Source organism: Mustela erminea, chromosome 4 (assembly GCF_009829155.1).
Source record: "Mustela erminea isolate mMusErm1 chromosome 4, mMusErm1.Pri, whole genome shotgun sequence".
Classification (NCBI taxonomy): Eukaryota; Metazoa; Chordata; class Mammalia; order Carnivora; family Mustelidae; genus Mustela; species Mustela erminea.
Window position 1 is genome coordinate 128,971,741 of NC_045617.1, and position 16,874 is coordinate 128,988,614.

At 41.5% G+C, this 16,874-nt stretch overlaps 1 protein-coding gene across 2 annotated transcripts in view; it reads left to right on the forward strand.

Annotated features, from left to right (window-relative positions):
• Nucleotides 1-16,874, forward strand: part of CDYL (chromodomain Y like) — a 246,519-nt gene that overhangs the window by 17,870 nt on the left and 211,775 nt on the right. For both annotated transcript variants that reach the window (XM_032341001.1, XM_032341004.1), the window contains exon 3: nucleotides 3,459-3,545. In XM_032341001.1, the coding sequence (XP_032196892.1) occupies nucleotides 3,459-3,545 (87 nt within the window). The remainder of the gene's footprint in view (nucleotides 1-3,458; nucleotides 3,546-16,874) is intronic.

Consider the following 16,874-nt stretch of genomic DNA (forward strand, 5'->3'; position numbering starts at 1 on the left):
CAGTCCAGTATGGTAGCCGGCCATGTAAAGTCATAAATTCCAGAGTGATCAGAATGATTGAAGTGGAACAAAACTCCCTCTCCTCCAAACACATGAACCCCATCTCTGTAGCATCCTTCTTTCCACCCCCTGGAATGTCCCCAAACCAGACTCTCTCTTCTGCTGGCACACAGCCTAGATCAAAGATCTGAAAGAGGCCATGCTGCCTTTTCTTGCTCAGTCCTCCTTCAAGCTTTGTGTAATCGACTTTCTCTGAAACCTCACTTTGCGTGGGTGTACTCATGCATGCTCACACACACACACCCCTACACGCTCACATGCAACCACACACACCACAACCAGCAAGTCGTGCTGAGAATATAAAACCTGTGTCCGTATTTCTAGACTGTTCTCTGACCTCTCGTATATCCATAGTCCAGACAGACAGGGTTACTCGTCTGCTCACTGTTTTGGAGAAGGGAATATTTGTCACACCAAGACAATGAGTCCTGGTTATATCGATATGCAGAAGGCTCCGTCATTCAGGAATTAAAGATCCATCACTGAAAAAGGTGAATAGGACCCAATCACCTTTTGACCATCAGGATTAAAAGGTAGAGATAGTGGTACAGATAACCTGAAACTTCCAAAAATCCAAAAGCTTTTCTGGCCTGAAAGCATCAGCCAATTTTCTGCCAGCAAACATATTTTCCTGATGATGTTTGGATTGAGATGTTATTAGAGTAAGTGTCTACAACCACGGGTAGTCTGCAAAATGATCAAGGCAAATTCTGGGCGGCGCAGTGAAACCAGCATGAGATAAAAAGCCTCTGCTGAAGGTAAACTCTAGAACTGAGAATAGAGACTTAATTCTGTGTTTTTCCAAAACTGTGTCCAGACAATAGAACTTACATGCTCCCAAGTGAGGGAAGGAAATTCTTTGGGAGACAAAACTGAGTGGCTTCAGCGCTGGCACCAAATGTCTTCTTGCCCAGCAAGTCAATTTTAAGTCTTGTTCACGAGCTACGTTGGATGGGACTACAGGGGCCAGAAGTAAAGTCAATGAAACATCTATTGTGCTCCCTGCAGGCATTCTCCTCCACTAGGCAGTCAAAGGAGCCAATATGCATTCACTGTGCTTCTGTCCTCAAGATGGAGGAAAGGGGCTACCAAAAAATATATTTATATAAAATATATATTAGCATATATATTAAAAAAGAATATAAAAATATATAATATACAAAATATATACATTAAAATATAAAAACATATACTATGCGCAGCATAGTGTATCTATATTTCTATTGAAATATGTATTATATTTACATGTTTATACAAATATACACCACGCAGACTCCCTGACCTTAAAGAGCTTAACATCCAGACAGATGTGCGAATCCAGTGCCTCTATCAAAGGCAAATAACTGAGAGAGAGCAGAGGAAAGCCAGAGGACTCAGCACTCAGGGAAGGAAGGCTCCACAGAGGCGGTAGCATGTGAATCTGACACTGAAAAATGAAAGAAAAAAAAATTCAATGAAGACAAAAAGTAAGGAAAGTCAGTCTGGTCACAGGGCACCGTGAGGGCAAAGGACTGCGGAACGAAGGCACGTGGTTCGGGGTGGAGGAGAAGCAGGCTCTGCGATCAGGCCCCGCGCGCATGAGATGTCCGTGACGTCCGTGATGTCCCTGGAGTCCAGGGGAGATGGGAATCTGACGCCAGGCCCTGCAGGACGTTTACTGCCGCGCTGAGAAGTGTCGTGGTTATCCTGAAGTCGGAGGAGCCTGCACCTGTTTTCCAGGAGGAACGTGCCATGATTCCGTCTGTGCTCCACGAAGAAACCTGATGACCACGTTGTAGAAGCGTTGGGAACGGAGGGAAGCTAAAGACGAGGAGCCCACGAAAGGAAACGAGCCTCGGGCAAATTCCAAGTGCGCGGCTCTGGAGCCCAGTGAGGCAGGCCCGGGGAGCACCCCACATCGCACCCCAACCTGACCGCCCTCCTCCGTGCGCGTGCGCGCTCTGCGTGCCCCCCCCCCCCCCCGCCTGCTCTGCATTCATTCATTCTGATTTAGCAAACGTACTGGAAGACTATTTCCGCAGAATGTTACATGTGCAGTGGGTGGTGAGATCACCGGAAATGGGTATTTTCTTCATCATCGTGTGTTTTCCAAGCTTGGGCATTGACCAAGCTTGACTTGATCATTCCGTCTTGAGGTTTCGCAATGCGGGCGCTCTTGGAGCTTCGCAGTCCCTCCTGTGAAGGCAGCATTGGCGGGTGCCTCCTATGTTCGGAACACTGTACTTTCTGGTAATACATTCTGGGACGTGCTCGTCTCTTTCAAAGCCACTGAACACTTTTGGCTGATAAATCTTGTAGTGAAGGAAGGCTCCTAGGTTATCCCATGAAGTGCTGCTAAATCATCAATCTCCCATCCCCACTTGATTTTTAGGAGCAGTCGAGATGTAGATCCTTCCTGCGGTGGTAAGGGGTACTAGTGTATTAGATTACTTAAATAGCCAGCTTGCCTCTTAAAAGGGGGCTGTCATGATCTAATTCAAGTGACAAGGAACTAGGGTCTGTGCCAGACCTCAGTCTAAGGCATATGCTTTGTGAGCAGAAGGGGACTTTTTGACCCTGGTTCCCAATACCTCCCGTCCTTCCATCATTTATCCACAAAATATTCCTTGGACTATTACCTTCTGAAAAAATTAATGGGTTTAAAAAAATCAGGGTAGTGGTAACGTGTGGAGGGAAAGGAGGGATGCTGGTCATATTTATTTTGGAAGTCAAACGCAAGGGGATACATACATGTATACATACATCCTCTTGTATGTATTGAGTACTCCATGATAAAATTTTATTTTGATGATTAAATTTTCATGATTATTTTATAATCATTTAAAAGGGATATGTGGGGTTGGTTTAAAGTCAGAAGAAATTTGCTCAATATTCCTTCAGTTTTAAGTTACTTTTTAAAAAAGGGTAATGGAGAATAATAGAGATGGCATTAAGTAAGCAAAATGAGAGGAAGATGAAAAGATTTAAGATGGAGAAGGTAAATGAAAGAAAGAGTGTGAGAAAAAAGATAGAAGCTGGGAAGACAAGCAGAAACGGTGGGGTTGGGCGGAGGATTTGTTTGGCTGGTGGGCACAGAGGGAGGCAGGAGATGGGCAGATGAACATGACCCAGTATCCACAACACTGAAAGGAGATGGGGGTTGGGAGCAGTTGGAAGATGCCCTCAGATCCTCCAAAAGCTCTCAGCAGATTCATTCCACCCATTGGCTAACGGCAGCCATCTGAGGTAGTCAACCTCCCCCTGTTGTCCAGACCACAGTACTAGGGCAGAAGGCACTGAGACAAGGTCCTACCCATGTGTTCCACCAGGCATTCTCTCCAAGCTCTAGTGCAGATTCTGGGTACACATTAGGTGTCTCCCCCATGACTCAGCCTGCTGTCTTTCCTTCCCTCCCCCAGGGCCTAACCAGCAGCCTGCCGAACCATAATCTACAAGAGCCCTACAAGTCTCAGGCATGGCAACATCTTTCCAGCGAAACCGGCCAGGTGGGTGTGCAAACTCTCCAGGACTTTCTTGGTCACAATGGGACTCCTAACTTCAGGGCAAAAGTCATGCTGTCCCCCTCCCCCACCCTCTCCCCTCCAATCCACAGCATGGCAAAATTCCTCTTGAGTTAAAGAGTTACATGCTTTAAAAAAGTGAGATCATAAAGATGTATGTGACTCAAGTAAGTTAAGGTAAAAATGTAAGTTGTGTTAAAAAAAAAAAAAAAAAAAGAACAGATGGATAAACAGGTGCATGAGATTGGTGTAATGCACAGTCTCAACCATGTGGTGAACACCATGAAATGGGTTTTTGTTTTTTTTTCTTCAGTCTCTGCCTTCAAATATTTCTTTCTTGTCTCCTCTTGACTCCTTGGGCTGAACACACAGTTCTTTAGTCACTCCGCTTCAAGAGCAGCCTCATTCTGGTCATTGAGATTCTATTGTGTATATTAAAGTCCAGGCTAAGTCAAAGATTAATTTCACATCAAAGACTATTCCCTTCCATTCATCCTGGACTGGACTTATAGCCCCAGGCTCCTTCTGGAAGAGAGGAGTGCGGTTCTCCTTTTGCATGATTCTGCCCTTCTCTCCTCTCCCTGCTGCTTCTAACCTTCTAACCCCTCTGGAGTTGGGGGGTGGAGGGCAAGAAGAATAGGGCAAAAGCACTTTCACTTGACCCTTGCAGTCTCCTACTATCTTGGTAGTTGTGTTCATGTGCCTAGAGGGCCCAGCTGTATGAATTCTTCTGGAGACCTAGGAGTCTCACCATGGCTCTGTTTTCTGACCCTGGAGATGTACCCAGGGTAATCTCTTTTCATGGTCTTACTCCAGGCTTCCATCCAGCTATGCCCATCACAGCCTGAGGGTAGGGGATAGGGGTACCAGCAAGAGGGCGAAATTCAATTTCTACTAGTGGCAACTTTGAAGCTTCTCATTTGGCTGTGAGGGACCAGTAAGAGAAGCGGTCCTCTTTCTAGAAAGCACACACTCTTTCTAGATCTTTCTAGACATGGATTCTTCTGATAGTCTTGTGTCAAAAGACTTACAGCCCCCTTCTTAAAATAATGTTTTTAAATTTATAAAATAAAATATGCAGTATTACAAAGGAATTTTTTTCAATGCAACTGGCAAAAACATTTTTAAAAATTTGTGCTGTAGTATGTATGTTGCTTTGTTAACACATTGTGTAACAAGTTCTAGCAGTGATTTGTAAGTGACGATGCATATAAATGATATTTTGAGGTATCTCCAACAACTATGTAAAATGAAAACATCTATGGTTTCTACTAGTGACAAAATTACATTTGTTGCCAGCACTACTGTGGTCTCTTGCCTACATTCATAATGGAAGGAAATGCTATATTTCAGCTGAAAGATAGTAAAAATAAGGACTGGCCACTTTTCCCATACATGTTCATAAAGCCCCTGAATTCTATCCACAAAACCCCAAGGATTCCAGATCAAGAATTCTTGCCCTAAATGAGGACTCCAGCTCTGGAGAGACCTCCTCCACAGCCTTCCTGCCTCTGCTAATATAGGTCAGAAAGGGTAAAGGGAGGTGGCTTCATGGCCAGTTTGATGGCCTTTTGGTGAGTCTTGTAGCTCCCTTAAGATTGGAAAAAGTGAAATCCAAGAGTTGTCAGCTCTGGGACACGTAACTCCAAATCGACGTGAACAAGTCCACCGCATGACCTCTTCCTACAAATGTAGTTTATGTTCTACATTCATGCAGGTGTTTTGGGATTGGTACCCAAGGAGCTGTTAAGAGGGAAAACCTCCAGGGAATGGAGGCGGAGGTTGGGATAAAAGGAAGGGAATTGCTTTTCATATTCAGCCGTTTGGTAGCGTCTGAAAAAAATTAAAGATATTTTGTTTCTATGATGCAAAATGAATTTAAAGCAAATTTTAAAAGTTTTTCTTTTTTTAAGATTTTATTTATTTATTTGATAGAAATAGAGATCACAAGTAGGCAGAGAGGCAGGCAGAGAGAGAGGGGGAAGCAGGCTCCCTGCTGAGCAGAGAGCCGGACACGGGGCTTGATCCCAGGACCCTAAGATCATGACCTGAGCTGAAGTCAGAGGTTTAACCCACTGAGCCACCCAGGCACCCCTAAATGTTTCTCTAAAGGAAACTATTTGTGATTTTAACTGACCTAAGGCTGGTAAGGATTTTCTAAGCATAAAAGTGATAGGAAAAGGATAGGGAAGATTGACAGATTTGACCACACACAGAGATAAGGCAAAGCATAATGATATCACAAGGTAGAAGGAAAAACCACCAACTTGAAGAAATATTTGTAACAAAAATTACAGAAAAGGAGCTAATAGTCCTATGTTATGAAACAACCTTAGAAATCAGTGAGAAAAACAGTCACCTGCTAAAGACTGCTGTTCTGGACTTTTCAGTACATTTTCTTCCTTCTGCCCTGATTGCACCGTATCCACCTACAGAGAATCCTAAATAGATAGATGAAATCCCAAGACTGTGGGGTGGCTAAAGCCACTTCCACTTCTCTTATATCCCCAGTTCATTCCAAGTTTTGGTTACTGACCACTGGTGCTTCAAACTAGATAAGGCTTGGAGGACCTTGGACCAAACTGGACCCGAACTTCTACACGGGAAGGAAAATAAGTGAATCTCATAATCTCCTGTCTAGGATACACCTAGAGATAGGTGACATCCTTCCAAAAGGATACAAGAAAATTTCTTGAAAAATAAAACACTATGTTTATTAATATAGTGTTAATATTAACATCTGGCCTTCTGGAATGACATCATGCCACGTATTCAACAAAATACCTTTGGAAACCAAATAAATGGATTCAAGTCCTGGCTTTTCTGCCTTCTACTATCTATAAAGCTTGGGCAAGTTGCTTATCTAATTCTTGGTTTTTCCATCTGTGAAATGGGAATAATGCCTACCTCATAGGGTTGTTGTAAGGTTGCGAGATAACATGTGAGATCCTTAGCTCTTAGCATATACACAAAAAGACTCCAGAAGGCTCAAAGAGATAAGTGTTTAAATAAAACATGAAAACTTTTTAAAATATAGGCTAATGTCTTTATGTAGGAAAGGATTCCTTAAATAAGGCCCCAGAAAAGACAAATGATTAAAGAAAATATATATGAGTTAGACTGTACTGAGGTTTAAAACTTCAACTCAAAAAGAGATATCTTTTACAAAGTGAGCACAGGAGTGCCTGGGTGGCTCAGTGGGTTAAGCCTCTGCCTTCAGCTCAGGTCATGATCTCAGGTTGGGATGGAGCCCCACATCGGGCTCTCTGCTCAGCAGGGAGCCTGCTTCCCCCTCTCTCTGCCTGCCTCTCTGCCTACTTGTGATCTCTGTCAAATAAGTAAATAAAATCTTAAAAAAATAAAAATAAATAAAAAATAAAAAGTGAAGACAAACAAAAACCTGGAAGAAGATATCTGTAGTATAAAAAATAAGCTCAGCATTAGTATGGAACATACTAAAATTTTTCTAAACGAACATTTTAATGAAAATCCAATAGAAAAAAATGAGCAAAGGGCATGAACAGTAACCCCCAGAAGGAACCACCATAGCCAATAAATAGAGGAAAAGATGGGCAATTGCACCAAAAACATAATAATGCACATAAATCCAGAGTGTGGCATTTCACTCCCATAAGACTAGAAAAATCTTTAGATTCTGATAAAACCAGGCACTGGAGAGGATTGTGAGGAATTGGGGATTTTTCATGCACTGCTATTGGGAATGTAAATTGGTTCAATCACTTTGGAGAACAACGTGGTATTCGTTATTTAGTGAAGTTAAAAATAATCATAGCCTCCGATCCAACAATTCTCCTTCTGAAGAAACCCCTGTACATGTTGTCCGTGTGCACAGAAAGATATATAAAGATGTTTACTCTAGACTTGTTTTATAATAGAGATTTCATGGAACCAACTCAAATATCCAGCTGTAGAAGGATGCATGAATAAATGGCCGTATATGCAATCAATGGAACCTCTATGCAAGTTAAAATAAATTAACCAGATTTATGTATAGCACAAGGAATCACAAAAAATATAACTTTGAGTACAAAAATGCTACATTTACTGTGATATAATTCATGTAAATATTCTTAAATACCCAAAGCAACACAACACTGAATATTGTCTAGAGATGCATATCTCCATAGTAAAAATATAAAAGTATAAAAATACAAAGCATCTGGGTGGCTAGGTTAATTAAGAGTCTAACTCTTATTTTTCTTTATAAATTTTTTATTTTTTATAAACATATATTTTTATCCCCAGGGGTACAGGTCTGTGAATCACCAGGTTTACACATTTCACAGCATTCACCAAAGCACATACCCTCCCCAGTGTCCATAATCCCACCCCCCTTCTCCCAACCCCCCTCCCCGCAGCAACCCTCAGTTTGTTTTGTGAGATTAAGAGTCACTTATGGTTTGGCTCCCTCCCAATCCCATCTTGTTTCATTGATTCTTCTCCTACCCACTTAAGCCCTCATGTTGCATCACCACTTCCTCATATCAGGGAGATCATATGATAGTTGTCTTTCTCCGCTTGACTTATTTCACTAAGCATGATACGCTCTAGTTCCATCCATGTTGTCACAAATGGCAAGATTTCATTTCTTTTGATGGCTGCATAGTATTCCAAGAGTCTAACTCTTGATTTCAGCTCAGGTCATGCATGATCTCAGGGTTGTGAGATCAACTCTGTGTTGGGGCCCACGCTCAGCAGAGTCTGCTTGAGATCTTTCTCTCCCTCTCTGCCCCTCCCCCTGCTTGTGCACGCTCTCACTCTCTCTCACTCTCTCTCTAACATAAATAAAATCTTTAAAAAATATATTGACTAGATACATACCAAATTTCTGATGGAAAGGAAATTGGGCAGGAAATAAAGAAAAATTATTATTCTACATTCCTGTACTTTTTTAAAATTGAGGAATAATTGATATATAACATTACAGCAGTTTCAGACGTACAACATAATAATTTGATATTTGTGTATATTGTAAAACGATCACCACAATAAGTCTAGCTAGTATCCATCACCACATGTGGTTAAAAAACCTTTCTTGTGATGAGGACTTTTGAAATCCACTTTCTTAGCAACATTCAACTATGCAAGACAGTACCATTAACTATAGCCACTGTGCTGTATGTCACATCCCCATGACTTATTTATTTTATAACTGAAAGTTTGTACCTTTTGGCCCCTTGACTCATTTTTCCCATGCCCATCCCCCACCTCCAGCAACCACCAACCTCTTTCCTGTATCTTTGTGCTCCAGGTTTTGTTTTGTTGTACTTTCTTATATTTTTAAAGACACTTACCACTCCCCCACAAAGAAGTAATAAATTGAAAATACTAAGAGGGCATGACCTTTATTAAAAGGTCATTATTTAAATTATATTTTGAAATTATTATATTATTAGTTTTGAAATTTTCTATCAAGTACAGGTAACTAAAATGTACTTCGGTCCTCTGTCCCAGCCATAGGAAGCTGGTAGCTTTCCCCCACCCAGTGCACCAGCTAATAGCAGGCTCCATGTTTTGTAAAACAACATGAAGTTAGTGTTATGCCTCATGTCAATCCAATGGCTCTCAACCAAGGGCAATTTTCACCCCCAAGGGATGCTGGCAATGTCTGGAGACATTTTGGTTGTCACAACTGAAATGAAGGGGGGAAGGCATTGCAACTAAAATGTAGAGGATTGAGACCAGGGATGCTGTAGAACAACCACAAGGCATAGGAGAGCCCCCTACGGCAAAGAATTACCTGGTACAAAATGTCAATAGTTGAGAAACTCTATGTAAGCCTGTAGAAAGTAAAATAAATATTCATTGAACTGAATATATAAAATTGACTACTTTTCTGATGAGTTTGCTTTTGTTTTATTTTTTCTAAATCATCAGACCTGTGAAACCACTTCTTTTTTCTGATACTGGATACTAGGGCCAGATCAGAGAGCACGGGTATCCTCACTGTTCCTCTCCAGACCACAAGCCTTAGTTTTTTCCTCTGTTTCCACAGTAGGAAAGATGCCATCTGCCAGAGGGAGTGTACTTTCTATAATCATTTTAATTGGGAAAAGCATTATGGACTTTTTTCCCAGCTCTAAAAATTTATCAGTCTTGCATTCTAATGCGGTCCAACACCGGCTGCTTCCAAGCTAAAACAACATGGGCATTTCTTTTCAACTTCCCAGGAATAGTTTAGATGGTCAGTGGACCAGACCTCAAATCCACAACATTAAACCAACTACTTTCTATTAAAGTTCAGCTGGCCAAATCACACAAAGTTTATCTGTCATGATTAGCTTCAGCTTCATAGCTCAAAACCCCAAAATACAGTGACTTAAATAAGATAGAACTTTATTTTTTATTTAAAAGCTCTAGAAGCACAGCAATTCAGAGCTAATTTGCTGGTTCCATGACATCATTATGCTCCTCTGAGCTCTCTGTGGCCCTCCTTCTCATAATCCAAGATGACTGCTGAAGATCCAACTAGAACATCCACATCAGAATCAGCACAAGGAAGAAGGGGGAGGGGCATGGCCCTTCCCTTGTAAGGAGACATCCAGAGGGTTCCTTGCAGCTCAACTATCTATTTCATTGGTCAGAACTTAAACACTTGGCTGTACCTAAATCTTAGGGGAGGCAGGGATAAAAAGATTCTAGCTGGGCAAGAATGTGTCAAGCTATAAATCAGGATTCTTTTGTTAGAAAAGAGAAGAGTGGATTGTGGAAGGCAGCTAGCGATTTGGCTTCCCAAATAATCATGCATACTCCTTTTGCCCTACATAGACACATGCATCTCTGTCTGCTAAAGAGATGACCCCAAAGTCTCATCTAGTTACTGTATTTCACTCAAAATCCAGAATTTCTGAGTAATGTCATTCCCATCACAACCAGATGTGGCTCCTCATGGTCTGGTAATTCACAAACCAGAAAATACGTGATCTGCATTTACATGCAATATTATTGCCGAAATAGCAGCAGAATAACCACGATAAAACTCCCATCAGAAAAAGTAGGAAAAGGAAATACCATGGGTATTTCCTTATCTATAGCAATTATACCATGGGTATTTCCTATTTATAGCAATTACTGGATCCTGCTGGATAGGAATGGCAAGCATTCCCTTCCTGGCAGTGGGGTACATGTCTTCATTGGCCCCGTAGGTAGCTGCTGCCTTGGAGGAACTCCCTTGTCCATTGTCCACCATGATCTCTGGCTTTGCCCTCTGGGAGATTCTTCCCTGTCCATTTTCCTCTGTGGCTGCATTTGAACCATGGACACTGGAAGATACGATCTTCTTTGGAGCTGCATCGTTTCCACAGCCATTTCTCTCTTGTGCAGGTGCAGGGGCCCAGGGATTCTTTTAGGAATTGAATAATTAGAAGTTTTTACAAGCCAAGAGAGAGATTTCTGTCCAAATGTTGTAAGCTTCCAACCTATTTGCTTCCAGTCAGTTCCAAGTGTGAGTTACCACAACCTAAAACTGTGTCTGGAAACTCTATGCCTGAAAACTCTGATCTTTTATTTATAGGTCTTTATGCTCTGCCAATCCCTTCCTTCTCAACTTGAAGTTGACTCTTCTTGAGACCTTTTGAAGTAAAGAATGAAAAAGTTGGGTGGGATGACAATACCCTTCATCTATCTTCATGGCCAGACTTGGCACTGAATACATAGGGAAGATGCTTTAAAAGGGCTTGGGGCCACATTCTTATCTCTTGCCAAGGCTGGATGAGCTTGCAGTTGCTTCTTACTACTGCTTCAGTCTGGGCAAAAAAGTAATTGGATTTTTCACCCCGGCAAGACTCCCAGTCATAGGACACATAATCCATTTAGATCACAGGCGGAGACTGTCCCCTAACAAAGCTGTATTCCCTTCCATTTCTGCTGGCAGGCAGGATAGCTCCAGCCCACGTTCCTATCTTGTAGTAGTTGGCTAAAAGCCACAAGAACCAAACAATACAAACCGAAGTTTTGTGTTTCCTACCTTTCTCCCTAGCTACACCTTCAGTTTGCATGCTTTCTTTACATGATTCAGCAGGTGATAGTTGGATCAAATGATCTGCTACATAACAAGAGTCACTAACTTTCCAGCCAACAATATCTATTTCATCACTGCTCAACACGTGAACTTCTCCACTAAGCCAATGATGCTGTTGGATTTTATTGCTGGGATCACCCAATTCCCTGTGCCACATCCCATATTGACAAGGATGAGGTTTAGCTCTATCAAATATTAAGATGCAAAATAAGTGGTTAAATATAGAACAAGATACTACACCCAAAGATGTAACTAGTCATATATAGAATATCATAAGAAATACATATTTGCTTATTAGTTATAACAGTTTCTAGAAATAACATAAACCTGAGAGTTAGTTAACTTAAAGAAAACTTAGATAAAACTCCTTTTCCTATATATAACTTGTAAGTCTTTTCTCAAGTTGGAATAGGATGAGATGACGTTTTTCAGAAGGAGAATTCTAAAGATTTCATGATTATGTAGACTAACCCCTGACTCAGAATAGCAGAGGTGGGCCATGGAAGAGTGGGAGATGTCATCACTGATGCCCAGGACAAAGGTCAGATGGGCATTGGAAGGCAGACGTTGAGGAAGGGTAGGAGAGAGGTAACTGGGGCCCATCAGTTCAGAGTCTGACTATAAATTGCTTAATTGTGAGAGAAAAAGAGAGAGATGTTGAGATAAATCAGGCAGAGTCCTGCTGCCACTTGTTATTATAATGGCCAACAGTTTTGGACACTATGCAGTAAATGACAATGTATTAAGTTCTTTATATGTCTTACATAATCTTCAAAAGTGAATGAGACTCCTATGATGACTACTTTACAGATAAGGAAACTGAGACTTAGGTTAAATGATTTACTGAAGGTCATAGTACATGCCAGAGTCAAGACTTGAACTCAGGTCTCTCAGAGACCAAAGGTAATCTTTGACCACTATGGAATATTGTTCATGATGCATTCCTCAAGGGAATGACTCTTAACCACGTTAACTTTTCAGTACTAGACAGTCCTCCATCACCTATGTAATCCATCTGATTTCATCAGAAAGAAAGTCACTCCAGCTCTAAATTATTATTTTAAAACCATGTATTAATGGTTAATTCTGCTTAATGAGCAGAAGGGGAGAGGGGAAAGGTTAAGAAGAGGAATAAATAGGCCAACTATGATTTGAACACATTTCATCCTGCTCTCAGAAACCCCCTTTCTTCCTTTGCTCCTTTCTCATCAAATATTGAGTGTCCCCTCTGTGCCGGTTAATGCACTTGTGACTGGAAATGTCACCAGGCTCAAAGCCCTACTCTACTCCCAGAACAGGATGTTGAGTGCTGGGAGGGATGAGGTCAGGTGCTGTATAAGCACATACGAGTCATTCATGCCCAGTCTTGGAGGGCAATGGGAGAAGAGCCTTCCTTTAGGAGAGGCTGCCTAAGCAGAGACCTAGAAGGATCAACAGATGTTAGCCAAGTGCTGGCAGACAGGAAGGCCACCTCAGCCAAGGAGATAACACGTGTAAAACCCAGAAGCAAGAGAAAATATACATTCAGGGCACTGGTGTGTATAACTCAAATATGGAGGCCATGGGAGAAAAGTCAGCCTGAGGCTGAGTTCAAATCCTGAAGGTCTTGGTGTGCTGCCCTAACCAGTTTAGATTGTACCCTGAGGACAATGGAATGTTGAACACAAGAGGGATACGTCCAATTGGTGCTTTAGAGAGTTCACTCTGGTTTCAGGGTAGAGGACAGTTTGAAACATGATGTTAAGTGGAGAAATCACTGAGTAATCTATGAAACTGATGTACTGTAGAAATGGGAACGGCCGGGTCTCAGTTGTAACAACAGGACCGGGCAGCAGCAGACAGACCAAAGTGCTGCTACAGAGGGGAGGACTTTGGACTGGATGACTGCTTACAGATGGCAGCTGAGCCACAAGGAGTCCAGCTCCACAGCTGGCTCTGCTTGGAAAATGAGGTGGGTCAGTGAGACCAGGCCCAGGAAGAAGAGGAACAAGTCTGGGGACAGGTTAATATCAAATAGAAGTCATAGGAACCCAGAGTTCACCAGAGAGATCTGGCCTGGGAAAAAAATGTGTGCAGTTGTGTGCATGCCAGTAATTAGAGCAGGGAAAGGATGAGCTTATGTAGAGAGAAAGGTTGACCTTCTTCCCTACACAGATGTCACAGGCCTTCCTCATCTTGTCCTGCACTCGCACTGGCCAGATCTTCCCACTGCAGTGGCCCCCCGCCCAGTCTACTCTTTGGGGTCTTACCTGTTCTAGAATAGTTGGTACCCAAAATTAGATTCTTTGTCTCAGGGCCTCTCTTTTGGATACTCTAGTAAGTGATTTAATGGTAAAAACTCATAGATGTTAATGAATTATTACCTGAAACATTTCTGAATTTTAATTAGAGAATCAATAGGATTTGAGTCCACAGAAATCTCAGAAGTTAGTTTCTTCTTTCTTTCTCTTTCTTTATTTATTTTTCTTTTTCTTTTTCTTTCTGAATTGGTGGTTATTAATGAGGTATACTGCCCCTTAGGACCCCACCACTGCCACTGTAACTCCCATTTCCTCAACCATAGATTTGCCAAAAATTGAGTATTTGGGGGTTTTTTGCTTTGAAAGCGTAGTGTAACTTGCCTTTCCAAATCCTGATCCTTTTTGTCAAAATGAACCTATATAAGCACTTAGTGCATTTATTTGCAAAACGGCAACTCAGATTGTGACTGTTTTACTGCTTGACATCACCAAAACACAATCAGAACATGCAGCGATTTCCTGTCAATGCAGGGCCCCTAAGTTAGAGACACAGCAGGAGGTAGCAGAGGAGAAACCACAGTGTTTTGGAAGTCAAATGCCACAGCCCAGAAAAGCTTTGGCAAGCAACCATTAGGGGTTCCTACACCATTTTCTCATCTTATTTGTCATACTGCTTTTTAATTCTTTTGTTTACAAGTCATTCTCTTTATGTGTTATGTTTCAAAAAGAGAAAAATTATATCTTGTCCTTCTTTTCACTCCCTGTCCCTGTGCTTTGACACAATGCTGCTTATAGCCGGTGCTTAATAAGTATCTGTTGAGGGACACCTGTGTGGCTCAGTCAGTTGGGTGTCTGACTCCTGACTTCCACTCAGGTTCTGATCTCAGGGGCATGAGATAGAGCCCCTGCGTTAGGCTCCAGGCTCAATGGGGAGTCTGCTTGAGAGTCTCTCTCTCCCTCTCCATCTGCCCCCCTGCCCCATGCTCTCTCTCTTTCTCTAAAATCAATATATCTTTAAAAAAAAAAAAAAACTATCTGTTGAACAAATGAATGAATGAATGAATCTGCAGAAAAATAAGCCATTCAAAGCATGTCAGGTAACTTCTTGATACACCACATCACATGGGCAGATTTTCCAGAAGACAGAAGATTTCTACCATTGCATCTTCCACTGGGAAAAAAGTATGAAGGAAGTGTACTAATAACACAGGTTATGTGGCAAATATCAAATAGCTTCTGGTGAGAAAGAGAGATTGAGTGAACAAAAATGGAAGTTGGTCACAAGAGTTGAAATAGAGATGGTAACTAGTCATAGTGATGACCATTTCACAATATATACAAACATCAAATCACGCAATTCACGTAATTCTATGCCAGATACCTGAAATGAATATAATATTGTAAGTCAGTTAGACCTCAACTGATTTTTTAAAAAGAATTTAGAAGCAAAACTGAGGTATGATAGCATTGAGCCATGTGAGGGAAGAAAGTCAAGAGGATGAATGAGAATAGGAGGGAGAGCCAGGAAGGGAAAAGTATGTGGTTGGCTGGGGAAGAATGATGGTGAGGACATGAACTTGGTAAACTGTGAACTGATGACAGAGTTGAGAAAGACAAAAAAGAAAATGTGCCTGAAGTCCTCTAATGAACCATCCCTGAAGGTTTCTACAATCTTACTCCCTCTGCTCTTCAGAGCTTTCTAAAATTCTCTTCCTAGAAGTCTTTAACAGGAAAGGAAAAAACATATCTGACTTCTCTAATAGAATTTGAAGACTAGAAAAGATCTTAGCAATCATTGAGCACCTTCAGTTTGCAGATGAGAAAATTGAGGCCCTGGCGATGGAAGTTACTTTCCCCAAGGTTGGGCCATTTTGGAGCACCATCTATATATTTCCAAATCGATGCTCATTGCAATAGATGCTCATTTCCTGTTCCTATTTCTCCCAACAGAGGACATCTCTGCCATCTGAATAAACTGAAAGAAAGTTTATTTTTTAAAAATGAATCAATGAACATTTCGTGAAGAAATAAACAGGAGGTCTAGGAAAGAGAAGCTGTGCTTTGATTGCTACTGTACCTCCAGGACCTTGCCCAGCATCTGACAGAGTCATTTTCGATAAGGTTCGAATGGATGGCTAGATGCATAGACGGATGGACAAACAGATGAGTGAATGGACAGAGGGGTGGATGAATACGTTCTACCAGGACTGCCACTGCTACCCATTATTTATTGACTAGACTTACATATTCTTTCTTTTTTTTTCTTTTACAGATTACTCTTTTTTTTTTATTTTCAGCATAACAGTATTCATTATTTTTCACCACACCCAGGCTCCATGCAATCCATGCCCTCTATAATACCCACCACCTGGTACCCCGACCTCCCACCTTCCCGCCACTTCAAATCTCTCAGATTGTTTTTCAGAGTCCATAGTCTCTCATGGTTCACCTCCCCTTCCAATTTCCCCCAACTCCCTTCTCCTCTCTAACTCCCCTTGTCCTCCATGCTATTTGTTATGCTTCACAAATAAGTGAAACCATATGATCATTGACTCTCTCTGCTTGACTTATTTCACTCAGCATAATCTCTTCCAGTCCCGTCCATGTTGCTACAAAAGTTGGGTATTCATCCTTTCTGATGGAGGCATAATACTCCATAGTGTATATGGACCACATCTTCCTTATCCATTCGTCCGTTGAAGAGCATCTAGACTTTCATTTTCTAATCTCATAAGCTATCTGAATCCAACTTGCAACTGTATATGGACAATGACCCCAGGTTGTTTAAAAGAACAGTCAGTAAATACTGATAAAGTGAATGAATGGGATGCTTTCAGATAAGTTATAACCTCATCAGAGACCTCAGATGTAGACACAAATAGAAGTAATCAGCCATACACAACAAGAGCATGCTAAATGCCATGTAACACTACAGTATGGGCCGTAAGTAGGGTGATTCTATGATTTATTTTCTAAACCGGGACCCTTCTGAGAGTGAAGCGTGACTACCACTTTGTTCTCTTAACATGAATA